The sequence below is a fragment of the Nymphalis io genome, chromosome 25 (assembly GCF_905147045.1).
Source record: "Nymphalis io chromosome 25, ilAglIoxx1.1, whole genome shotgun sequence".
NCBI classification, from domain to species: domain Eukaryota; kingdom Metazoa; phylum Arthropoda; class Insecta; order Lepidoptera; family Nymphalidae; genus Nymphalis; species Nymphalis io.
Window position 1 is genome coordinate 2,521,822 of NC_065912.1, and position 27,900 is coordinate 2,549,721.

Consider the following 27,900-nt stretch of genomic DNA (forward strand, 5'->3'; position numbering starts at 1 on the left):
TATTAATAACGTCTTCAGTGGTGAGCGTTTTCGTTTCGAAAAGGATTTGTAACAAAATCCAAAATTTATTATTATTAATAAATGTTTTAGTTTCTATTTAACAATAAGAATAATTTCTTATTCCAGGTCTAGAACGGGTGGCAGAGGAGTTGATGGGTCGCAGAAAATGGAAACTATATCAAGACGGATTAATACCAAAGCGCATAGAGGGCGAACAGTCGAGCGACGAAGACTCCATTGCTGCCTCCGACCCCCCTCCCGCGCTGAAGATCAAGACGATCGAACAGATCAACGCCCCGGAGAGACCGGAGAAGCTAGACAAAGAGGAGGGAGAGGAGAAACCCCGGCGGCCGGAGACGATACTGGAGAGTTTGATAAAGAGGCCCGCCACACAACCCAAAGTGGAGGTCCAAGAGGAACCAGCAGACTGGAAGCCGGCGGAGAGGTGCTACTTCTGCGTGGACGGGGAGAGGGGTGAGGCGGAGGGGAGGGCGGCGGGCGGCGCGACGGTAAGTAACGCCCTTATATTTGGCAATATGCCATAGATATTATCAGTTTATTTAGGTCGGCGTTGAGGGCCCCGTGACAGATTGATGATTCGACCTGCTTTTATTGATGTTACAGTTTTTCATTTAATTATCTAGGTATTGTGACTTTGCATTACTTGTTGAACCTTCTGAGATCATTCAGATGATGACGGTGGTGACCTTTCTTAAGCTTTATTGTCAGTGCCTTTAAATTTGTTTTATAGAAATAAAAAAAAAAACTATATTCAGAATTTGATTTTAAGAATAACCCCTTTAAATTTTCACACTATATCAAATAACATATTTCATTTATATACACAAGTATTTTAAGTTTTATTTAAGCGGCTTGGTATCTCAATAGCCGTAATTTTTTGTAAAAAGTTTTTTTTTTAATTAATTACAAAAAAAACACATAATAACTAATGATAGCAAAACATTTACATATACAAATAAAAATATACTTTTTTTTTATAATTAATACATTTATCCGAGTCAGCTGCTGACTGTACTCTTCCAGAACCGGATTTCAAGTGATTATTTGCCAGATGTTTCGCTCAGCACACATTACTTGTTAATTGTATATATATACTTATATATCGCGCATCAACAGACAACTTCATTTATTTATATATAACTATATTTATTTATATGTGAACTGAGAGCTTAATACAAACTTGGAATAATTAAAAAAAACAAGGAATTACTTATTTATTCAGAATTTATGTATGTGAGAATTTATCTATATAAACTAAAACTTATTAAAATTAAATATATAAATAACTAAATGCCTTGCTTATAAACTATATATTTATATATATAAATGTTTTGTCTTTTTCTTTTGAATGTCAAATCAATAATGACAGAAAGAGAAAATAAGTATTTAACTGAAAAATGAGTTCTCTCTTTCTAAACGAAATTTAATGCGAAAATGGTGATATAATTTTATATTTTTTTATTAAAATATGATTGTAACAATATTTTAATTCAAATTAAATCATATACGATCATTATTTTGTATTTTATAATAATCTGTGATTAGAAAAAGTTAGTGAAAATATTAAGACAAATAATTTTGCCAATAATACGATTTATCTCTTTAATCAGACAATCGTGGTACCACTCGCTATTTATTTCATCACCCATAATTTTATAACATTTCAAAAATTGACGCAAAATTGAGTGCAAGAATGCTAAATCGTTTTTAATATTAATTAGTATTTTTAATTTCACAATCTATGTTTGAAATGGCAGTTATAAATTTAAAAACATTATTATAAATTATACAAGTGAAGTTTACATATTAGAATATTATTTATTTGTCTTACGGTTTCCCTTTCTCGTATAGTAATTAACAAACTGTATGTATGGTTCCACCAAACCAAACATTCTCCTCACAAAGGGAAGGAGGCCTTAGTTCAGCAGTGAGCCATTAACAGGCTGTTAATCTACTTTTTTAAATTATTTTACTTTTGATTCAGTGGATAAAACAAATGCAATCGCAATGCAAAATACCATCCTAAACGAAGGTTGGTTTCATCACAAATTTTACTGAAGTAACTTGGAATAAGCTTTTCCTAATAAAATAAGTAGGCGGACGGGCAAATGGGCCATCCAGATAAGATGTTATGTCCCCTGGTGCCTTTAGCTAACTGGCTCACTCACCCTTTAAACCGGATCACAACCATACTAAGAATTACTCTTTGGTGGTAATGTGTGATGGATACCTACTCAGATTAACTTGCACAAAGCTCTTCCTCCAAGTAGCTGTACCTTATCTTCATCAGTAGAGGGGAATTTTCGAGCTGATAACGATTCGCTGTAGATTCCTAAAGGCAATGGGTGGCTACCCTAGATCGCTTGCCTTCCACCATTGAGAAAATAATTGGATCAGTTCTGAAATTTACGAAGAAAAACGTGTATAAAAGTGTAATAAATATGACGCCACTTAATCGTATGTCAACAGTGCCATATTAAAAAATTAAACAGTTTTCTTATAAGAGGTGTTTTTTTTACAATACAGAAAATTCTTCAGAAAGAATACCGCTTTTATCAATACATTTAACATTTTAATCAAGAAAAAAAAAACCTAAATGATCTTTGCCTAATTGCAACTGCTGGTATTTATATATCTATAATAATATAATAATATCAGGACATTTTTCACACACGGCCATCTGATCCCAAATTAAGCTTGTACAAAGCTTGAGCTATGGAAACCAGACAACTGATAAACTACATATACTACTTTTCTTTTGTAAATACATACTTATATAGATTATACCCAGACTCAAGACAAACAGACATGTTCATGCACACAAATGTCTGTCCTGGATGGGAATCGAACCCACAACCTTTGGCGTGAAAGGCAAGTATCTACCAACCATGCCAACCGGCTCGTCAAATCTAAAGAGATTTTCATCAAAAACAAGTTAAACAGTTTTTTTTAATTTAAGTTAAACAAAATTAATTATTACATGTACATATTATACTTTATTGTAAACTACAAACCTATTAAACAGAAAGGTTAAGGATTAAATATGATTTTTATTACAATGTTATTCGAGTAAACTTCTAAGTATATTATTATAATGCTGTATATCGAATTCTAGTATTCTAGATATAAAATTATTCAGTCATGTAATTGATCACCTTTGTCAATAGCTGTCTATTAGATCGACGTTAAATATTTCTCAGTGAGCAGGTGTAAATCACGTCATCTTAAATGATGAGTCAAAAATATCCTTGCTCTTTGTAATCATAAATTGATTGTATATTAGTTCATCCGTGTTAGGTATATAAAAGCCTATGTTTCATTGGTGCCTCATTGGTGTTTAATATTGTTTAATTTTATTAAAATCGGTTCACTTGTAACCATGAAAGTGTAAAGACACACAGACAGACTTTCGCATTTATAATATTATTATTAATATCAAAGATCAATTTTGTTTGATTTTATTTTTAATTATAACTTTGATTTCAATTACTTAACCAAGTAGGATCTTATAAGCACTTTTGAATCGTGATGTTTCATAACTATATCGAATTTTAAAAAAAATCGTATGTATTAGTATTATTTATATTATGATATAAATTAACATATTATCATATATAGGAAGATAAGACCTTATTATTTTAATGAAATAAATAGTTTTTAATTAAAAAAATATCGATATAAACCGGCAAGATATTGGATAATTATTCTTTTTCTCAAATGAAATACATAGTCATATAATATAAATATAGGTATAACTTTATATAGGTCGGTTTAAGAGCTAGTCGTTTTTATAGCGAGTTAAGCTAATTTCACGAATGATTTTTGATATTGTATTATTTATCTGGTTTCTCATATGTAAGTTATTTATCGAAGTATTATCGATATGTATCAGGCGATCTATGCCTTTATGGCCATAGAGAAGAGATTTTATTTTATGTACCTTTTAGACATCTTCTAGTCTTCTAAAATGTTATATGAAATATTATAATATATTATATATTCAAATGTAAAAATTTTATTTATATCAACCATCATCTAGGAAATTTTACTAACGTTACCTACTTAATAAACGTTTTTTGGATGACGGTAAGTTTAGCGTCAGATTTAAAAAAAAAAAATAGTTTAGTGGATTATTTAATATTTACTTGTAGCCATTGTAGTATGTATAAGTATATATATATAAGGTTTACTATATGAATATTTTCTTGAATTTAAATACTCGAAACGAAGATTGTTTATTTTATTTATTTAAATATTTTAGTATTAAAAAAGGCAATAAAAAGAAACTAGCGATTTCTTTCAGAATATTATAATTTAAATATAAATTATTGAGAAGCTTAGCTTACCAGTGGGACACATAGACTTTACTTTTTTACTTTACGTTGCATTACAAAGTTATTATTTGTTATGAATAGTAAGAAGGGAGAGGAGATGACGCTAAAAGATTACATACATGGACATTACAATTAAAAGAGGTTTAACTTCTACAGTTAAAACGACGCTCACCGGTACTTAGGATATGTCCCTTGTGCCTGTAATTACACTGGCTCACTCACCCTTCAAACCGAAACACGACATTAATGCTGGCGGCAAAACGACTGATCATTTGATGGTACATTCTAGATGTCTCTACAAAACTACTATTACGTGCGTAATTAAAAAATAAACACGTTTTGCTTTTTTTATTTAATCTGGCAACACTTATATAATTTGACTTCAAAAGAAAAAAAATCGTGCATCTCGTAAATTAATAATAAAGATATAAATAACGCTATAATTTATAAATTAGTTCAAAAATGTGAATAAAAAACCGAATCACTCGTTCTCATTGTCATTGTTTCTCACGATGCATTCACATACGAATTATTTTCTTTAAAAGTGGCGGTTATTATTCATTTTACCGCTACACAGAATTGTTTAGAACTCAAGAACTTTTATTTAATGGCAACACTTAAGTTTTTTTTAATACATCTTATTTTGTTGTTTTAGTAGATTGAGACATTAAGTTATTATGTAAAAAAATGTAGTTATACCTACATAAATAGAACCTTAAATATAAATTTATTTGTAAAAAACTGACTTTCTGTTATTTTTTTGGCTCAAATCATTAGGGCTATTCCGTAAGAGCAAAATCGAAACTCACCGCAGAAAAAGGTCGTGAAATGTCAAAAAGCGATACGCGAAATTGAGCGTAATAATCATAACATTTTAAGAATACACGCATCAAAATAGTATATCACGATAAGACGGTTGTCGACATTTCACGGGGAAGTAAAGAAGTCAGTTCTAATAGAAGCATTGCTGAAGCTTGATTCGGAATTGATGTGAAATTAACAATTAATGATATTTAAAAAAAAATCCTTATAAATAATTAATCTAATTATGTAATAACTCTTTTATTTTGTGTGTATATATGTATTTATAATACATAATTCAAAGATTGTAATTATTTATTCAGATTTCACATGCATAATATTATATATTTAATTGTTAATAAATATAAAGACATTACCAGACAGTTCTTAATTTTTTAATTTAATTTAAGCGTTGGACTTTTATAAAAAAATATTTTATCGCGTTACTTACTCAATTACAGTTAACTTAAGCCAAAATTGATACTTAGGTCGAGAATGTTCTGGAATAACTTAGGATGCTTTTTTATGAACTTTACTATATAAAAAATATATATATAGTTCAATATAATGCGTAGCAACATTTAATATTTAATAATAATTAAAAAATGTTACACTTCGTATGCTATACATTATTTTAATATTAAATTTATTTAACATGTAAATAAAATGCAAGTAATAAATACAGTTATATCTTGACTCATCAAAATAAGCCCTACATTTTATTATTTATTGTGTAAGAATTTTGAACACGCGAACATTTATTTTTTTCATACGAAAATCATTTAAACATGCGCCGTATTTACATATAGCAGTTACAGTAATATATATATATATATATTTGTATGAATTTCATAATTAAAATATAATGATAATAATGAAAAAAAATTGAATATAATTTTTTTTTTATAGGTAATCTATAGTTTCTCTATGTGATTTGAAAATACCCTCTTTGATTGCATGCAATATTTCTATAAACATAATTTTATTAAGTTAAGTAAGACCACATTTGTATTCCACAATTCATTTCGATGAATGAATCCACTTTAAAATCACATCAAATATATTTTTATTCATATTATTCATAATTTCAACGCACAGACAACTTCAATATATGCTAAATGTACCAAATAATTAAATTAATATATATTTTCATTATATATAATTAACTTAAACATTATTTTATCAAGTGTATAAATTATTATAAAACTATGAGTTGACATTATTTACGGTTAAATTAAAAACACAAAAAATACTTCGTCTTAAATTATCGACAGTAATTAAATAAATTATTTTTAATGCATTTGGTTTTTTTTAATCGACTTAATGGGTTCTTGTAATGCATTTAACCCATTATCGGGCAAGCGGTTAAGTTTCAACAATTGGGTAGCTCAACAAAGGCCATTCATGATAAAATATAACCGTTCTCCACTAATTAATAAGACCGTTGCATCCGTATCAACGTTTCTAATCATTGTTTGCCCATAATTGCAGTATATTGTAAACCCTTTAGCTTACAATAGCAATTATGTACCTTGTCTAAACCAAGCTTTAGAGCGACCACCCGTCTTGACCCCCGGGACACCGTACGAACCGTCTAAACGTACGGCGCTCTCCTCACCCGGGGGACTAGGAAGGGTCTTAGTTGGCTGGCGATACGGCTAACCATAGTTTCAATTTACGAAACAATGCCTTATCCATTTGCTAGGATTCCACGTCAAAGTAGAAAACTAGTATTTTGATTAATACGCGAGAAAGAGATGGGGTGCGTGCGTTTTTTTTAATTACGCTCGAATATCGACTCTGTTGTTCTCGTTTTAGAGTTCATATTCGCTCATCGGATGGTTTTGTTACTGAAATAGTGAGCGTGTAGGCGTAGAGCATGAAAAGTAGGCAGTGTTTGAACAGAGAGTGGCGCGGAGTGGCGATTGTATAATTGTGCTTTTTAAACTCAAGTGTTGTTTTATATAATAGTTAATTTGAGAGAATGAGCTACAAGAACCACTAGAGGGAAATGAGTTATGATGCTATTTAGTAATTATAAACAATAAAATTGTGTGAATAAATTTTAACTAACGTTGTAAGCTAATTCCATTGTGACGCGAGAGATATATTTCGAAATGTATCTTCAGCCGTTAAAGATCAAAGTTTACTGCTTCACTCTGTTTATTAATAAACTTTATTTAATTATTTAAAATATAAAAAAAAAAAAACAATAAATTGTGATCCTGTTCACAGTTATAAAATCACTTAGTATAAATCAGAATTATAAAGCATTTGATATAAAACTTAGAGTACAGCTAAGCTATAATTATGAGTTGAAAACTACTCCAAGCGTAAAATAAATTCATGCTATTTGTACGTTGTAATGTTTTAAATTTTTCATATTATTACACAAAATGCAATGTTACCTTAATGATTGACTGCGCCCAACTGTAATTATACGTTATTTCTTTCAACTAAAAATTGAAATACATCGCCATCTATGGAATTTAACTGTCTAAAAACACTTGAAAATTCCAAAGAGTGCATATAGCTAATTGGCCCCAGAATTTATAGCCATGGATACTGCGAAATTGTAGCAATTAAGTATAGTTATTGTTTGAATATTTTACTTTTTCTAGCGAAATAAACCATCGTGGAATTAATTTTTAAGTCGTTATTAAATACTTCGCATTAATGCGTCTTATGAAACAGTATAACTTATTTTAAAACGCATTATTTATCCACTTAACTATATCATTTAGTTTTGTGATCCGAAAAAAAAAGAAGTAAAAAATTTGAAGCGACTCCATTCCGCGCCGAAGCCGATCGGTTAAACAGCATAGGCCGGACAGAAAAGCCTATAGGGGCGGTCCGCAGAGGGTGGAAACCTCGGAAAATTCACGTGCTAGACCCACCCCTTAGCGAAACACGTGCGGCCAAATAGCCTCAGTGTACGAACGCCTTTACTAATCATTGCCGCTCGTAAAAAAAAAAGAAAAATGAGCGAGCGCTTTTGACATTTCGATTCCATTTTCGAAAATAGCGCGCATTGGTTTCGGTTGGCGGGAATTTTTTATTTTTTGATCGCGTTTTAAAAGTGGCGGAAATGTTGTAAATGAGAACCGGCTTTTACGGTTTGAGTGTTCTTTGTTTTTTTTTAAAGTGTGAAATGGAAGGGAACAGAACATGAGGCGATTTCATGGTTAGTTGAATTTATTGTGCTCGGAATTCGATCATTGGATTTACTTTTTTAAATTTATGACATGACTTATGATCACATTTATCTGCCACAGATAACACAGCGTTTTTTAATAAACTATTAATACACTTTAATAAATAGTGAGCAGAATGAGTTAAAAAGGAAGTTCAACTCAAAAGCCTCTTATTTCGAGTGTCCTTTGCTGCTTAATGGACTAGAAATGTGTGTTTCACATCTTATTTCATTACAAGTACGAATTCATTTAATTTTACATACGATAATTTTTTGGTTTATATTTTATATAATAAGAACATATGTTGCTTATTTACTTTTAAAATTCATTGATCATTTCTATAAATTATTTCCATTAAACTTATTATTATATAAATACAATATAATTAATTAAAACTTAATTCTATTTACTGATAAAGGTATGTTTTTAATTTATAGTTATTATCTTATTTAAATACTTATAATATATTTTTTTTAATAATCAAACATTTTAATGAAAAAAAATGTTAAATAAAAATTTAAACGACACATAAGAGATAATCAGTATGCTCCTACTTCTAATTTAATTAAACGAAAAACAAATACAATGGTGAAAAGTACATAAACTACGAATAAATAAATACATAACAATTATAAACTACATGATAAATATATTATACAATTAGTTTTAATTTACAGATTATAAAAAGTTTAAAAATAAAATTCATACTAAACAAATAAAGCGCTTTTTTACCAGGAAACTTATTTCAAAATGCTTTATTGTGTAATACAAAAAAATATGAACAAAAGACTTAACGTCTGTACATTCCACGAGGACATTTTCACTGTAATTATTTGGTACTCGTGTAATTCCAACCGATGTAATGTTATTTACAAAAATCTATTTAGGATGAAAAAATTCAGACCTTGTTCTTTAATTTCGTTTGACAAAAAAAATACGTGCTTTTTTACTACTAATGACAGGAACATAATGATATGATAAATGTAGAAATCAAGACTTGATGATAACAATATATTAATCAAATTTATAATTTTTTTTTTCATATTAAGCAAGACTGTCTTCATCAATTTTTCACTTTTTTTAAATATTAATATCAATACCCGAACCGACCATTACTGGCTACTCTCTTATTTAAAAATAAAAAGCATTCCATATTATAAGGAGCTAATTTGCGGAGGGAGGGAACAGTATGTTATCAATTTTTTTTTATTAATAAAAAAAATTAATAAAAAAAAATTGATAACATACTGCTCCCGTTTTAAAAACCAATAATAGCTTTTTTCATATTAAGTAACTGATAAATAAAATTAATAACGTTATCTATGTAAAACTTTATTTCTTCTGGACTCGTTTCAATGACTTGTAATTGAAACTTTTTCGTTAGAACGCTTGACATACGATTGTATTGAGATACGAAAACATCACACTACATTTTATTTTGCAAATCTAGAGCTAAAAGACATTGTTTTTCTTTTAAAAAAAATTCTATAATAACGTCTTGTACAAAATTTTATTTAATTAACGATCAAACATACAATAACATCTATACTAAAGTAACTCTGTCTGTATGTTACGCTTTCACTGCTAAACCACTGAGTCGATTGTGATGAAATTTGATATGGAACAAGTTTAAGCCTCAGTGAAGGATATACGCCTGTTTTTTTACCTGATTCCTGTCCCCCCGATAAGTCGCAGTCTTCAATAATAACGATAACGATAATTAAATAATTCAAACTGAATCGTATTATATATGATAAACATCACATAACAAATATGGCGTCCAAACCGACCAGTTCGGTTCACCTTGACTATTCGCTAATCACGTCCACCTTGAATGTTAACTCGATTGTTTAGCCACGTGAGACCTGTGTATGAGGTATTAGGCTGGCCTAGCCACCGAACTTCCTTGAGGAAAACTGTCTATGTGTGTTGACTTTGAATTAATTTTCGTTGTATATAAGTCCAGTGGACAGGTATTCAAATCCGGTTAAACATATATTATATATTAAGTAAGATAAATAAAGAATATATAAACAAAATGGATCGACTGTAAATTTTCGTCAACAACTAGATTATCGAATAAAATTTTAACCCAGTATCTTCGCTAAATGGAATTTATTGAAGGTGATTTTTTTTTAAAAACCATACATATTGAACCGGCCATTTTATCCAGAATCTAATAATTCTACACGTGACTTACATAACCATAGTCTTACGTATCTCGTCTAATGAAACAAACAATATAAGGCAAAACATTAAATGCCCCGGGGATTTAGCGTCTTAGTTCCTATGGCTGTCACATTGACAATATCAGGAATAGTTAATTGGTAAAAATGTCAAAAAATTTTATTCTATATACAAGCGTTACACTTACTTATTGATCCCAAGCCACTGGTTCGGAAATAAAAAACTCGGACATGAGAAGAACCGACTAAGAAATAACAGCTGGTTTTTTATCTGGTATTTTACAATATTAGGTAATATACAATACAAGAATTTTATGTTTTATTTCAAATGTCTTGAAGCGATCGTTTCATTCCTGAGTTGTGCAATCATCTCGAAAGTCATTGGTATACTTTAGCTCACAAGCGTTCCTCAAAGATTCTTTTAAAATTCACAATTAAATACTTCTTACGAATCTAATGTTTATATCGAATTACACTAGCTCATCTTTAAGCGTAGCTTTGATGTATAACCGTCGAATATATGGTCAACGGTACCGTACGATTACACTAGACCTTAATCTACCAGCGAACAGCACACTCACTGTCGTAAGAAGGATCACTCGAATCAAATAGAAACTTATAATCACGAAATAAGTCGACAAATCTTACCTTATTTTTACAAGTTTAATTCAAGTAAATAATTTATTATATATTAAAACATATATACATACATACGTTATGTCTTATGAAACTTTTATAATTTTCAATTAAAGCTGATAAATGTTATTGAAATAAATAAATCCCACAAATTGTTACAACAGTCGTTGCGTTGGTTTTTTCTTTTTAGCCTTTCCAAAGCCAGAAAACTAGTACCCTTAAGGCCTATAAAATATATATAAACGAAATACCACTCATCACCAGATCTAAACTATCCACCCGATTGAATTGGAAGTCACAGTTACTCCTTCCCCGACGTAGACGCTCAATAAAAACGGTTTTTACGCAAATCCTATCCAAAATACATTTTGCGAAGCCTGGACTACTAGCTTACTAGTAGGATAATATATATTATATTCCTTATATGATAAATATAAAATAGACAAAATTGAAAATGAGTCGTTTCGCAATAAAACTTAAACATATTCTATATATCTTTGGTGGATACTAACTACGGTGTTGCCAGTTCTTTTTGATATATTTTAAAATATGGTATATTTTAATATAGCTGACATAAAATTTTAGTTTCCAAGATTAGTGGCGGATTAGCGATGTAAGGAATTGTTACCATTTCTTAAGTCTATGGGTGGTGACCGCTTACCATTAGGTGACTCATTTCGCTTACATATTTAAAAAAAAAGCTAAGTATATACCCAACTAACCTTTATCATATGGACTGTATATTTAAATATTTATTTATGTATATAATACCCATAAATTATGTCAAAATGTAAATGAATAGTTAATATTTGTACATAAATACATCGCGTCAATTAAAAATGCTATTATCACTTTTTATAGCTACATATGTGGTTGTATTATGTATATTTAAAACCAATTGTAGTTTATATTCATGGAACATTTAATTTTGACATTTTTTTTGACATTAAGTCAATGTAATAATCGCATCGATAAACAGTTCACTGGCTGGTTAATGCACGCCAAATGACCGACTACGACGCACAAACCGCTTCGACGACCAGCACTTTGATAAATAAATAATAACTAACGGCCATCTAATTGGACGTTGTATGTAACAATCAATGCTTCTATTTTTTTTTCTAACTCCATTGTTGCTGATGACAGACGTGAGCCAGGCCGGCAGAACACAGCTGCTCCCTTGCTCCCATTATTTGAACTTGAAAAAAAAAACTACACATAATTTACCGCTCGCCAAATGGTGGGGTCTACACATTCTAATTCTAAACTTGCGGCCTCGACCAATGGCGGCCGAGGACGAGCAAACATGGCGGTCGTGGGAACCGGTTAATGGGCCGTTTGAATTTAGAATAGCATTTTTTATTAACGAGTTCGTTACGTTACGAGAACAATGGTTTTTTTACCTAATTTATTACATGAAGAATTAGATGGGTTATTGCATGTGCCATATAATATATATTATTACTGCTTCATGTTCCTGAGTAACAAAGACCTCTTTTGTACAGTCATTTTTTAATTTGTCTGAACTCTACATAAGAATAAAAGCAAAGCCTTTAGATATTCTTTTTAGTCAAAATAATTTCCTATATTTTTCTATTAAAACTTAAAATACGTGCATATATAATAGCTTTATTTTTTGTAATTTTCCAAGAATATTTAGTTTTTTAATATGGTAATATTGTAATAGGCTGGTGGTTTTTTGACTGATTTCTGTGTACTTAGCACTAGAATTTATGTATTGCAATTATATTGTCTCAATCAAAAGTAAATATAATGGTAGAAAAATAAAATCTGATTCAAACATTAAAAATGTCCTTAATAATGTTTTTTATTTATTTATTTGTTAAAATTATTTCCAAACATACTTTAATTTATACCCATTATAATAAGCTGGTATATAATATTTGTATAAAAACAAAAAAAATGTGAACCTATACCTACTTATTATTATTATATTAAAGTCCTATAACCTAAGCCCTGTAGCTTATAGCTTGTAGCCTTAGTAAGCTTTTATTTTTATTGCAAACTTGAATTAACCCAATAATAACAATGTCTTCTTGGCTTCAACAAGGAAATCATACATAAAACGTTATATACTAAAGTAAATTGAGTGCAAAAAACAAGGTTATACATTAAATGTATGTTTATCCTTATTTATTAAACGCTTGATGCTAAATTAGCGGAAAGTTGACGCCTCAATTGCTCACAGGAAAATCGGATTGGATCAAAGTCGTTCTTTTGACAGCCATTAATATTTCATATATATATCTACCAACAATAGCTATAGCTGTCCACGTAATATACATTATTGAATAATATTTACGTCTCATATCTTGTACACGTTTCAATCCTTCTAATTTTTTATGAATGTTTCGTTGGTAATATGGTAGGTAACCTCCACGCTAGAGCCAACAATTACTGTGCCAAGATTTAACGTAATCATATAAATAATGCGTGAACGCATAAAATAAGTATTTTAAGATAAAAAATCAAAAAATATATAGGACTAGCTGCTTGTAATCTCACAAATCTTAAACATCACTGCTTCGCATATTCTGTGTGACGTGATATTTTGCGAACACCAAAATTTGTTTTTTTTAATTAAACATATCTCGGAAAATATTAACAATAGCCTATTTCTAGGTTAAGAATAAGAAAGATGGGAAATTTTATCTTCTACAAAAAAATTTCTCTTCAGATTTTATATTAGGTTAGATATATTAATATATTTAATTAAATTCATATCATTGTATTCAAATTGCTCTAATTCTGTATTATTTGTAAGTGGAAACTTAATTGGTATCTGTATTATCTTTTTCAATCATATATTTGTGTATTATGTTACTGTTTGTTTCCCAAATAAAATAAAATAAAATAAAAAAGGTCGCTATTGTTTTTAACTTAGATCTTTCCGTTTTCGAGATATTTGCAAAAATACGTATTTATGGTCTGGGATGACAAAAACTCGGTTTTATACTTAGACACCTTTTAACATAATCCAATGGAAAAATCGAGTAGGGGGATTTTTTGCAGATCAAACGCATTTTTGGTGCTATAATTCCTGGACTTTATAGTCTAGACCTTTCTCAATAAATGGGCTATTGCAATAAAATTTGTTCACATCGGTATTAAGATTAGCGCGTCGAAACAAAACGAGCAGCTTCTTTACACTAGTGTAGATATCTTAATATAATGATTAAACTGAATATTTGTTTATTACTCAATAAAATTTAACAGCAAATTATCTGTATCTAATTAAAACTCATTCATTTGTTATATTTCTTAACGTATTTATTTGATACATGTACTTCATGAAATCAATAACATCTTTAATACATAGATTTATTTTATTTGGTTAATTAGGGAGCCAACGTTATACACACAGATTTTAAGAAATACATTTTCTTATTGCGTATATAAAAAAAGTGTTACAAGATATATACCAATTATAGGCTAACTTTACATTAAAATAAAAAAAAATATCATTTAATATTCTGCCTCTTCATAGCCTAACTTCTTACCACTTATCTACTTACCACTTTAACGATTTATAAAATATATAAAAGTCAACATTTTTTGGTAAATATATATACATATAATATATATATACATATGGTAAAGGCTTCTATTTTCTCATTTGTTTTGTTATAGTCTCATTTTGAATTGAAATGAATCAAATGTTAAACAGAAATGTTGTAAGCTTCTTAAAACTATGTATTTTGTTAATAAAATATTTGATTTACGTGACAACTAAATAGATACCAAAATAAATGTTCAATTCATTCAATTTATTTCTTGTTCTAGAGTCCCGCGTCAGAATCAGACAGCAGTTCTGTGTCGGGGGCGAAGAGTCCAGCTGGACCACCGCTGCTGCATCACCTTCTGCAACTACAGAACCAGAATCCCCAAGCGATCGCACAGGTTTGCAGTTGACATATGTAAAAGATGAAGAGAATTATTTGTTAAATTAAAAAATTGATACCATCGGTTACAAAAACTGTCACTACAAAGTAATCTTTAGAAAAACGAGACGGAAGACACAGAAAAGTGATCCATATTATTTCTTCTTCTTCAGTATAAATCAAACGTTTCCTTATAATAAACATATAAAAAATATTGGACTAATACAATTCAATAGAAAGAAAACGATGACATGGGAAAATACTATATTTGAATAAAATAATTATCTTGTCGATCATATTGAAATAATCTTAAAGTTAACGATTTCGTCAAAATCGATCTTTCGATTCCATTTCGCGATCATCATCAATTTGCTACCATCCTATTTCTTTGATTGAGGCGTTAATTGTTTTTTTTTATCTCTGCGAAGCTACTCCCTTGTAAACGTCATCCCTCACACAGACCATTCAATATTTCAGTCTATTTCTTCATAGCCATCCAACCTACCACTTTCTTTCATCATAAATATATTGGTCGAGTACAATTGCTAATCAACTAGCTATATAAGTTGGTTGATAAAACAGCAGGCGTACACGGAGATGTGTGTGCAGTTCCAGCAGATGATTGCTGCTCTGACGGCGCTGGGGACGGGGCTGATACCGCCGGCGCTGTCGCAGGCCTGGATGATGCAGCGGCTGGCGACGGCAAGACCGCAGACTGAGAGGTGAGTAAAAGCGAAAAAGCGAACCAAACTTTTTTTAAAAAAACAGAGAAATTAGTAAACTATGATTAAATTAACATTAAATATATTAAGCAAATTAATGATTCCTATTTAACGTTGAAATAATAAAATAAAATGTAAACGAAATTGTTATTTACAGGTAGTTTTTGTAAAAATAAAAAAAAAAGTTAAACCTAGTAAAATTTATTGGAAGTTAAGTTCTCATAGCAATTTGTTAATTAATAATATAATCATTATCTAACTTATCATTCAAATAAAATCTCATATTAGTTAAATAATCGACAACGCAATAATCCAAGGTAAACAAGTAAATGCCAAATGTATGACGGTATAAACTTAAAAGGATGTAAAAAAAAATATCGCTCGCGCGAAAAAACAAACATGATACAATACGACATCGTCAGATATACTTATAAGGTAAATGCATTTAAATTGCTATTAAATAACGCTATTTACCTAATAAAAACTTACTTGAAACACACAAAAGTTCTTATTTCAAATCACATTTGAATATTCTAGATGAAGCTAGATACTGTACTGTAATAAACGAGCTAGAATTGTAAAATCAATACACATAAATTAAACGATAGCTCAGTTAATTTGCAATGCAACAAAATCACAGGTTCAGACGTTATTTATTGATGAAATAACAAAATAGTTCGAAAACAACTATTCAGAACGCCATTCTAATGGCATTGAATTTTCAAATACCATATCACGAAGATACTATCAAGCTCTGATGACTTATATAAGGGACATTTTAAACTGTTTATAACCTTTGATAAGGTTAACTTAAGGTTTCATTCGAAGAATAATTTAAGTAAGAAATAAAAATGTCGGTTAAACATAGGAGTGGCATCTAAATAGTAATCGATTCTTAGTTCAACTGTATAATAATCAACCGTATTACATTACAATTGTATAATAATTAATACATTCTTTAAATATCACGAGAGCAAATGTAGAGTCCAAATTATCTAACTAGTTTCCATATTAGTTTCCCGTCTATCATTTTTTGCTGGATAATATTTCTTCAACGACTTCTACTTCAGTCTTATTTGACGTATTTGGATGAGGACGAGGACATATTTCCGTTACATATATTAAAGTGTTATATAAGAAAATAAATGAATAAGAATGACGTTTAAAACAACTGCCATAACACGACCTGTTGCTGCGAAGGAATAAGTAAATCATATGAAGATCGTCACAGCAAATTTAATGCCTTTGGTATCAGTGTCATTACGATTAATGTAACATTTCCGTTGAATAAAAAAGAACTCTATCCCCGAGCTCCCAAGGTTCATTATCGACCTCACCGGCATGTAGGTAACCGTGTGTCCCTATAAATAAAGATGAATCCTTGAGACGTGCAATGAATCGTTACTCAATACGGAACTAGCTCAGATACGCGGTTTTACTCGGTAAACCGGTTTTAACTGGTCCCAGATCAAATCACTACCTCATTTAAAATGAGTAATTATAATTGTTCATTGTATCATACTCTTATATAGATCAAGTTATGTGATTTAATATATATAATATAAAACTGCTAGGATTACATAATAAGAGTATATAAGTCATGATATTGCATATTATTTGAAAAGAACACGTATAATATATGGAGATATAAAATTGCAAATCGGTTGTGTGTTACAACAAATAGACAAACGTTGATTTTCACGAGCTCTAATAACCTTCGATCAGCGAGACTCGGAGATGCTTGTGATACTCCTATCAAATCGAACTGTATCACATACACAAACATTAACATGAATTGCTTTCTTATGTGATACAAATTGATGTTATTCGATGGCGTTGATTTTTCATACTAGATGATTCTATATATAAGTAACATTAATAATATGACTCGTTTGGGTAGGTACCACCCACTCATCGGATATTCTACCGCAAAACAGCAGTACTTTGTATTGTTGTGTTCCGATTTGAAGGGTGAGTGAGCCAGTGTAATTACAGGCACAAGGGACATAACATCTTAGGTCTTTATGTTGGTGGCGCATTGGCGATGTAAGCGATGGTTAACATTTCTTACAATGCCAATGTCTACGGGCGTTGGTGACCACTTACCATCAGGTGGCCCGTATGCTCGTCCACCTACCTACACTATAATATATATATATATGTTATTCGATGACAGAACATTAACTATTTCAAGAGTTAATTACATAATTAGTGTTTTTATTTTTCTTTAATATTAATATTATATTACTAGACGATTATAGTTGTAGTTTAAATCGATGCGATAAAAATGTATATTATATAATGTCACACTTAAATTATTACTTTAAACAGAAAAAATGTATCGACAAATTTTCGTGTGAAATTCGTTGACAATTTTTTTCTAGAATGTTAAAAGCGTCTGAATCACCGTTTGTCATTTTAAAATACATAATCGTTAGCATATTATATACTACTTATGTCACAAGCATAGATACCTACTTATGAACGAAAATTATTTAAAGATTCACAAAAACTTACATACTCGTATTTCTTATTAATATACGTTAAAGTACTTTTAATATACATAAAACATTTATATATGTGTCAAAAGCATTGTCACGTAACACGTAACACGTTCATGCACGCACATATTAATATGTTTTTTAAATATACTTATTAATATTTCGATCGGAAAAACATGGTGGCGTCGTGTGAACAATTGTAACATATAAATTAAATATTTTAATTTAACCTTTCAATATGGTTTTAGTAGATTTTAATTAATTTATATTTAAATAAGACGATAAAACAAATTACTTTTTATATCGGTATAAATTACAAGACATTTTAAAAAGTTTTTAATAAACGATTCGTTTCAACATCATTCAATTAATTTGTGTTATTTTGTTTGTTGTGTGTTTTAGTTTTGTATTATATATATATAAAACCTAATGTCATTTAGAATACTAAAGGACAGTAAGACAGTTAACGACCACAGATCCATAGCATATCGAAAAATTTAAAGCGGGGTGCTACAAGGTTGAATATTTACTTAAATTTGAATTTTAAATGCGATCAGTTGGTATCGGCTATTGTTTGGATTGCAACTAGGGCAGTAATTAGAATGACAGTGAATTTACTTCAGGTACGTGTTTTTAGGTCATGTTATTATACTTTTGGTATCTATTATAGCGTAAGTGCTGATTTATAATGTTATTTAGGAATACATTGAATGGTATTGTAACTAATTACGTTTGATTCTTTTAAATTTAAACGTAGCGTTACGATGTCGATTTTTTTTATATTAGCAAAGGCTACTTTGTGTGTTTTGAAAATATTCAAATGAAACGAATAGCAGTTCTGATGATAACGGTAAATCTGAAGAGTCGGTATGTTTGAACGCGCTTATTTCAAGGACTACATATTCGATTTGAATAATCATTTGTGTACTATATAGTCCATTTACTTAGGAAGATTATATACTTATGTATAAACTATTTATCACGATACGACTTTAAGGAGTGGAGCAGAAAACACAAATGTCAACATATGGCTAACCGTTTGACACAAGCGTAAACCAAATTTAAATGAACGAACGAGGCACAGCTAGTTCGTCATTATATAACTTATCTCGATGTAAAGTGTGTAAATAATTCGTACTTGTTTTATTAAAAAGCTGAAGCGATATAAAGTAAATATTCAAATATTCAAATAGACGAGCCGGTTGGCGTAGTTGGTAGAACACTTGCCTTTCACGCCGAAGGTTGTGGGTTCGATTCCCACCCAGGACAGACATTTGTGTGCATGAACATGTCTGTTTGTCCTGAGTCTGGGTGTAATTATCTATATAAATATGTATTTACAAAAAGAAAATTAGTATATGTAGTATATCAGTTGTCTGGTTTCCATAGCACAAGCTTTGTACAAGCTTAATTTGGGATCAGATGGCCGTGTGTGAAAAATGTCCTAGGATATTATTATTATTATAAATATAAATTTAACATTTTCATATATTTTTCGTGATGTATTTTGAGAACGATTGAATATATGATAAGGATTTATCCAATAAAATTAAGCGATGACGTAATCTAACCAAACATTTCATCAAACTGATAAAAGGTTATAAGTACTTATAGCAATTATAAAGAAAAATATCTTTTAAATATAATCCGTATGGTTTTTTTTCCGTTGTAACAATTTCGAACGTACGACGGTCTTTATAAAAAAAACAGCCTAGAAAAATGAACAGTTATACTCGAGACGAAATATGGAAACGTTCGACAGATTGTTAAACTTCAGCATCGAAACCCGTATACATGTGCATCCAATCGTCTTTATCTCAACGGATGCTGCGCCGACAATCTTTCGTTCCTTTCACGCGGAGATGGCTTTGGAGTTTAACGGAATTTTAATCACGATTCTTCCAGAACTTACCTGACTATTTTCTTGTATTTATGAACAACTATACGAATCGTTTATGTATTTAAGTAGTATATAGATGATGTTTACATATTATTTATTTATTTATGTAGGAAACGTACAGCTTTAAAAGTATGCAACATTGTAACATTGTTACGTTATATAACATATTAATTAATATATATAAATAATATAAATGAACGATAATTGATAAGAAAAAAATATTTTTTTATAGTTTTGAGTATTTATTTTTTAAATTATCTTTAAAATTTAACAAATCTTTTCAAATTTTACAACGATATTCGTTGTAAAATTTGATATTGCAATATAACATATGTTGTTTAAAAACGAATAAAAAAAGTATATATAAATATATAATAATGAACTTCGATTATGTATTACATGGCAGACTTTTATTTAATACTGCGGGGATACGTCGAGCATTTATAAAATTATTCTTATACTCCAATACACATCACCATATTGAATCTAACATATTTATTAATGTCTGTAGATAATATGCCGAGATGGCTTGGTGGATTCAAACCCAGGCAAGCACCACTGAATTTTCATGTGCTAAATTTGTGTTTATAATTCATCTCGTGCTTGACGGTGAACGAAAATATCGTGAGGAAACCTGCATGTGTCGAATTTCACTGAAATTCTCTCACATGTGTGTTCCACCAACCCACATTGGAGAGCGTGGTGGAATAAGCTCCAAACCTTCTCCTCAAAAAAGGAGAAAAGGCATTAGCCCAGCAGGGGGACATTCACAGGCTGTTACTGTACTGTATATCTATAAATATTAACAATGGATTCAAATATATAAAAAATAAATTTGTTCTCACTTTGAATAAGGGAAAACCTCTTACAGCCCATAAAAATACTACAGTACTGCTTAACAGAATATATTAATGTGTAAGTCCATGTGATTGTATGCACAAGTCCAGAAACTAGAAATCCAAATGAATAATTATTTTACATTCGATTGCTTATAAATAAAGTTCATATAATAACATTTTTATATGACAATATAATGAAACTAAGATATATATTCTAGATTGAACGCTTGTTAAATCTTGAGAATCATTATTTTTTATTAAATATGTAGAGATTTTATGTTTTAATGCACTAATCTAAACTACAAATCGAATTAAAAGTATCGAATTAAAAGACAATTAATTTCTTAAGAAGATTATTGTATATATAAGATTATGTATAAATTAATGCTACGGTAAAGTAGCAGTCCCAAGTAGCAGTAACTTTGAACGTCTTATAACTAAATAAGCATGCTAGTTACATGATGCTGCTAGTAGTATTAAACATGACTTAACGCAGCCAATACATTATAACGTCACGTCAATCAAAACACATTTCCTAACATGAAAATGTAGAACGTTCGAATGAACACAATACCTGAAGTTGTATCAAATAATTTCAATACTCAAGACGACAATACCGTCAGAGGCCTTTTGTGGCACCACGTCAGAGCCTCCGCGGAACCGCCTGTGTCACATCCGTTCGGGAACGATACTGAAACTGTATTCTGGTTTAACGGTTTTAAATATCAAGATTCTTAAATCTTGTGTATATTGTTATATTTATGTACTGGATGGATTCTTATGTAACAAAAGAGTATCGTTATTGAAAAGGTTTTGTTTTTTTATTTCAAAAAAGTTGGTATATTTAATTACGGCTGTATGCGGGCGCGGTACTGCTAGCTGATAATATATCATTTCATATTTCGAGTAGTGCAGAATTTTACTTTGTATCTTATGTTTTTTTTCTTTTTTCGGGCTTGCGTGCGAAAATTATTAATTTACCAATATTAACAAGGAGAGGAAAAACCTTCCTTTGGAAATTAATACTATGGAGTAGATATGTTATGTAAAATAACACATATATATTTATCTCTTTCTGTCATCATTGATTTGACGTTCAAAAGAAGAAACAGCATTGTTTAACTATTAAACCTCCTATTATATGGAAAATTTTATATGGAAAACCTTTTATACGTAAGATGTAATAACCTTGTCTGTTGAATTTCAACTCAATTTCCTGATCTGTAACGACTTCGTGTTTCGAATCCGATTTCCTTATAGATAGAACAATGAATTTTTCTTTTTTACATTACACTGAATCGAATCAAAAAAAAGGTCTTATTATATTTAAATTGTGTACGTACTTACATTGTTGTTACGTAATCAATTATTGCTGTTTTTTCTTACGTTTGAAATGAATAAATTAATATATATTAATTATTATTGATCATGATATGTGTATAAGATTACGCAGCTTAATGGATTAAACAAATGTGACGTGTTCAAGCCGAAGATAGATTCGGAGAAAAATAATTTTCATTGATTTTTAAGCGTCGTTTTTTTCATGTTTGAGATATTTCCTTAGAGTGAATAGAATGAAGTTTTCAAACAGGAAAATTGTAATGTAAGACTAAGATTTGTAGATAGCTAAGCTAAGTGGTATCTAACCTTTGGTTCTGGGATACATAGGGTTATATCCTTGTTCACACAATATACTTCATGTATTTATTAAGTATATAATAATGTCAATATAATTTATTTTCACATGCGTTTATTCAAATATTAAAATCTTGTATTCATGTCGCTGTTGATATCTGTTATTGTATCTGTGTGTTGTCGATTATTTGAATTAAATAATATTAATTTCAAAATTAACGACTTTATTATTACTAGAAAAATGTATTACTGCGACGAGTATGCACGTATGGTTTTCTGTAGGCTTTTCAAGGCTCACGATTCAGTGAGCTTCAGTAGAGATTCAGTAGAATTTTCTGTAACAAACTTGAAACTGCAGAACGCGAAATCCAAAATCAAAAACTGCCAGAATTTGATATACGACATTGACTGTAATAATAATAGCATTTAAAGGATACAAGCATCAAAATAGCGTATTACTGTAAGTCGGTTTTCAACATTCCACGAGTGAGATACGAAGTGCGTTCAGAATAGCACTGCTGTACGTTCTTTTCATGTCATATGATTTTGTTAGCGTAAGTTATGTAAGTGCCTTTTAACAACTTGTTTATAAAACGTTAACACTTATTTATAATAATAAAAATTTAATACGAATGTAATATATATGAAAGCTTCTTGTTTCAGAAGGGCAGAGTTATAGTGAAGTGAATAGGGTGTAGTTAAGTTTAGCAATGGAATAATTAATAAAAAATGTTTAAGATGCTAGATTTAGGCTCATCAGTGATGCATCAGCTCAGTGCTCACAAAAGGTCTTAACAATATTTTGAATTAACAAAAACCACTGTTACTTAATAAAAAATAAAAAATATATATATTATTCGTCTGATTCAAAAATAAGTTGAGGCCCTTAGTTCCCAAGGTTTGTGGTGCAATGACGATGTAAGGGATGGTTAATTACGTACAGTGCCAACATCTATGCGTTGTGGTGACCACTTGCCTTCAGTTGACGCATTTGCCAGTCTGCCTACCAAGTATAACTAAAAAATGAGAAAAATACATGTTAAAATAAATTAACTCAACTAGATGCTCTGCGCGATTTCATGATGTGTAATGTCATAGAGTCAATATATAAACTTTCTTAATAACTATCTAATATATCCCATATAAGGTATATAAATATATGTTTAATGGGACTGTTAGTGGCCAGTGTTATCGCGTTCAAACATAATAATTCCATAAACATAATAATATTGCAACATAAAAATGAATTAACTTTTTAAATGCATTACTGGTGAGTGATACGTCCATAAACTATGACGGTTTATAAAAAAATAGCGATTAATTTGAAGTCTTAAACCATTGGAAAACCCATTAGCAATGGTTTATTGTAAAACAATCCCAAAAATGGACATGCCGACGGTTACGTCACGTCGTTACTCATATTCACGGCTCATGTAATGGTAGTTTTTTTCCATTTATAATTTAACAAGCTTTTTTTTTTAATTTCCTTATAAACATTTCAATTTCAAATAAATAAGTCTAATTGCGATATATTTCAATTGCGCGTATTTTAAAGCTATAAATCTATCAAACAAATTATCTTGAGACATTTATTATGTAAATACAACTGCTGATGCGATTGCGATAAAACTTTTGCTTTTACATAGTATATAGTAACAAGATCAGTGGTAGTTATGTAGTATGTTTTATGTATAACTATTTAACTATAAACTTACATTACTTACGATTTAGGGCTGCTAGAATTATCTTACATGGGTGGGTTTTCTTTTATTAAACGTTACATTTTTTATAAAGCTTTCTAGATATAATTTCGGCCACTATTATTATAAGACACCGTCGGATGTACTTTATGATAAAAACGAAATTCATACATTTTAAAACTCTTAAAAAATGTATTGAAAAGTCTGTATACAGTATGTATATAATAATACAGTTCAAAGAATATAATTTTGTTTTTGTGATTAAATACAAACACAATTTTGTCGTTATAAAACCTTTTGAAAGTCATAGATTCCAGCGAGTGAAAAAATCGAACGTACAAATAATCATTATAAAACATACGGGCAAAAACTCATACAATATTTACATAGAATTTTGTGTCCGTCGGTATAGCAACTATAATTATACAGAGAGCTGTGTCAAACGAATCCAAAAGAAACGACTAGTCCATTAAGAAAAAGACAGCGTATTTTCCAATTTTCATTTAACCTCACGGGCTTGCAGTTCATTGGTTGTCAGTCAGAAAACATTAAATCTTTCCGAGGCACTTAGGTTTTTACGAGGGAGCGATAACAAAGGGCGGCAAACGCGATTCCCTATATACGTTATGATCCATCGTGTAATCACAGCATTCTTCAGATCGCATCATTATCTTTACAAATACAAACACGGCCCTTTGTGTGTACGTGTCGCTTTGTTTGTGTGCGTTATTGAAGAACTTTAAATTTTCAAGTCGAAAATTGTGGTGTAGTTTGATGTCTAATATTCGTTTTCGCTTCGTTATTTTCTTGGTGGGGTTTTTGAGTAACTATTTGGAATTGTTCATGTTTCAGCTTTAAAGTTAGGACTGTGTTAAAACCATGGTCAATAATCATAATGTTCAATGACCAATCAATAAAAATATATTTTCTACAAGCACTTTTGAATCGTTATTTTAAAAGAATAAAATTAAATTAATGTTACCCAGCTTTTGAATTTAGATTCTGAAAAAAACAGATAATAAATTCATTAAGAATTACTTACTTACAAATAAATATTAATCATTCCTTCTGTCGCCATTAGAGGCAAAACGACGAGTAGTTTTTTTTTTTTTTAAAGTTTGCAATATTACTCCAAAGTACAAAGAATTCAATTGTTATTCTTTTACGATAATTAAATACAATTCAATTATTATTTATCTTCCATCGAAATATATGAATGCTAACTCCATACTTTTCTATCTGTATATAATTTTAAATCCAGGAATGCCTTATTAATCAAAGTTTTTATCATGAAATTTAACAGGAGGCAAATTCTACTAACAAATTGTCACTTTATCGCAATCGAATCGAAGCGTGATCGTTGCCGTTTTTTCCGTTTTCCTTCTTTAATTTAATTATCGACTATTGCCATAAAAGTTTACAATTACGTTTGGTTTCGACATAACAGTATATTTTAATATATTATCGAATAAATACAGATGATTCAAAGTTGGATCGGAATTGAATCGGGAACATAACGTAATCGTTATAAGTTAGTAGAATTCGGCCCCCGGCTAAGATGAGTTTGATGAGTTTTATCATAGAAAATGAAGTTTTTATTGTTTATTTTTAAAAAAACACGATACAATATGGAAATGGAATACTATAATGAGAGAACTTGTAGATGATTGGTTAATATGGATGTTCTGCGTCCGCGATTTGTTTTTAGTTTTCCATGATGGATTTATTTCTTTTTTCCTTGTTTAGATTGCATTCTTATAATTATAAAAATATCTAAACTATGTTTAAGCAATCACGATTTACAAAACTAACGTAGAATATAAAAATATTCACATAGTTAAAAGTAAAAACAATCATATTGCTAACTCCGATACAAAAATGACGCAGGCAAAATATGAAATATCGGGGATATTTTGAAACATTTAGAAACATTGGATTATATTGTGATACTTATTTTGACAATAGATTACGAGAGAGAAGGAAATAATGCTTCTGTGTTGACGCACACAGCTGCACAGTAAGATCTCCTGCGCAGTTGACTTGTGAAATTTGAATATAGAACGATATCCACCTTGAAGAAAGCTTTAAATAGTTATAGTGTATTCCACCAACCCGCATTGGAGCAGCGTGGTGGAATAAGCTCCAAACCTTCTCCTCAAAAAGAGGAGAGGAGGCCTTTAGCCCAGCAGTGGGACATTCACAGGCTGTTTCGGAATGTATTTTGTTCATAAAACTTATGTAAAAACAATCAAAGTATAATTTGTGTAATATATTTAGTTATAATAATAGTTATTTATATATTGCCCATTCTTTGATTGCAATGGTTACATAAATTTAATATAATGAAAAAATGTGATAATGAAAGTATATAATTACAGCAGGCTATCAGAAAGCGACAAGGTAGCAGCCCCCAGCTCGTCCCCCACCGTCGCGGAACAGCCCCTGGATCTGAGTGCCAAGTCTACGTCCAGCACCAGCGGTACACCGCCTCCCGACGCCAAGAATCTGGATAACGCCAGGTGAGCTAGCACTCATTACCGAATATTTTAAGCAAAAAAAACTATATAGATTCTAAAATTTACCCCAAACAACAAATGCATCATTAGATGCCATTTTTATTATATGTGGAGCAAATGTGTATAATTACTTTTAAAAAACTTCAAATTATACCTTCATTAATATTTCCGGTGAACTAATCATAAACTAGAAGCATTTATATTTGAAGAAAACCGCTTTAAAATGAATGAAGTTATAAGGGATTATTATATTGTATATATAAATAAGATTTTGTTTGTTTTCTTTAAATAAAAGGAAAAATTATAGACGCGTATCAGTGTCGTTCAACGCGGTAAAAACCGCGTAGAGATGATATTGGTAATATTTATTAAAAAACTAAATAATTAAAGTTAAAATTTCAAATCACATTTCAATGAAAATCTCTTTAAATAAATGCACTTAGCGTGTGATATATCACACTAGAGTATAACCCCAGGCACTTCTTGCAAAGATGTTTGTAAACCATCCCCGAAATGTTTTGAGATCTTTTCTTTATTTTTAAAATAAATACTATTCCTTGTAAAACAAAGTGCTAATGTTCCTGAAAATAGCTCGTAAAAAGAGCTTGAAAAAGACCAATTAAAATAATGGATCGCACATTCCCCAAGGGGTAGTATTTTCACCTGACGAAATAGACTATTTGCAAAGTGTACTCGATGGCCGATTCAGATACGGGTTAGAAAATTTGCATCAAATTAAGGTCAGACACTTTTTTCTAATCCATTTACCGTGTTCAAAATGTTCTGCAACGATTATCCTTGAGTAATGCATAAATTACATCGAAGTACGTTTTCAATACTAAAATATCATTAGGTATCTATAAATATAATCCTAACTAATATTATAAATGTGAATGTGGGTTTGTTTGTTATTGTATGTTGAAATTTTGTATTTATGCCAGGAAACAGAATAGGACATATTGTATATAACATATGCGAAATTGCGAGCGGAAACGTGTTAATGATATATGTAT

At 30.1% G+C, this 27,900-nt stretch overlaps 1 protein-coding gene across 2 annotated transcripts in view; it reads left to right on the forward strand.

The window, feature by feature from the left end:
* The window catches only part of LOC126778110 (mushroom body large-type Kenyon cell-specific protein 1), a 199,083-nt gene that overhangs the window by 159,164 nt on the left and 12,019 nt on the right, over nt 1-27,900 (forward strand). For both annotated transcript variants that reach the window (XM_050501497.1, XM_050501498.1), the window contains 4 exons: nt 127-509; nt 14,977-15,093; nt 15,684-15,796; nt 26,750-26,890. In XM_050501497.1, the coding sequence (XP_050357454.1) occupies nt 127-509; nt 14,977-15,093; nt 15,684-15,796; nt 26,750-26,890 (754 nt within the window). The remainder of the gene's footprint in view (nt 1-126; nt 510-14,976; nt 15,094-15,683; nt 15,797-26,749; nt 26,891-27,900) is intronic.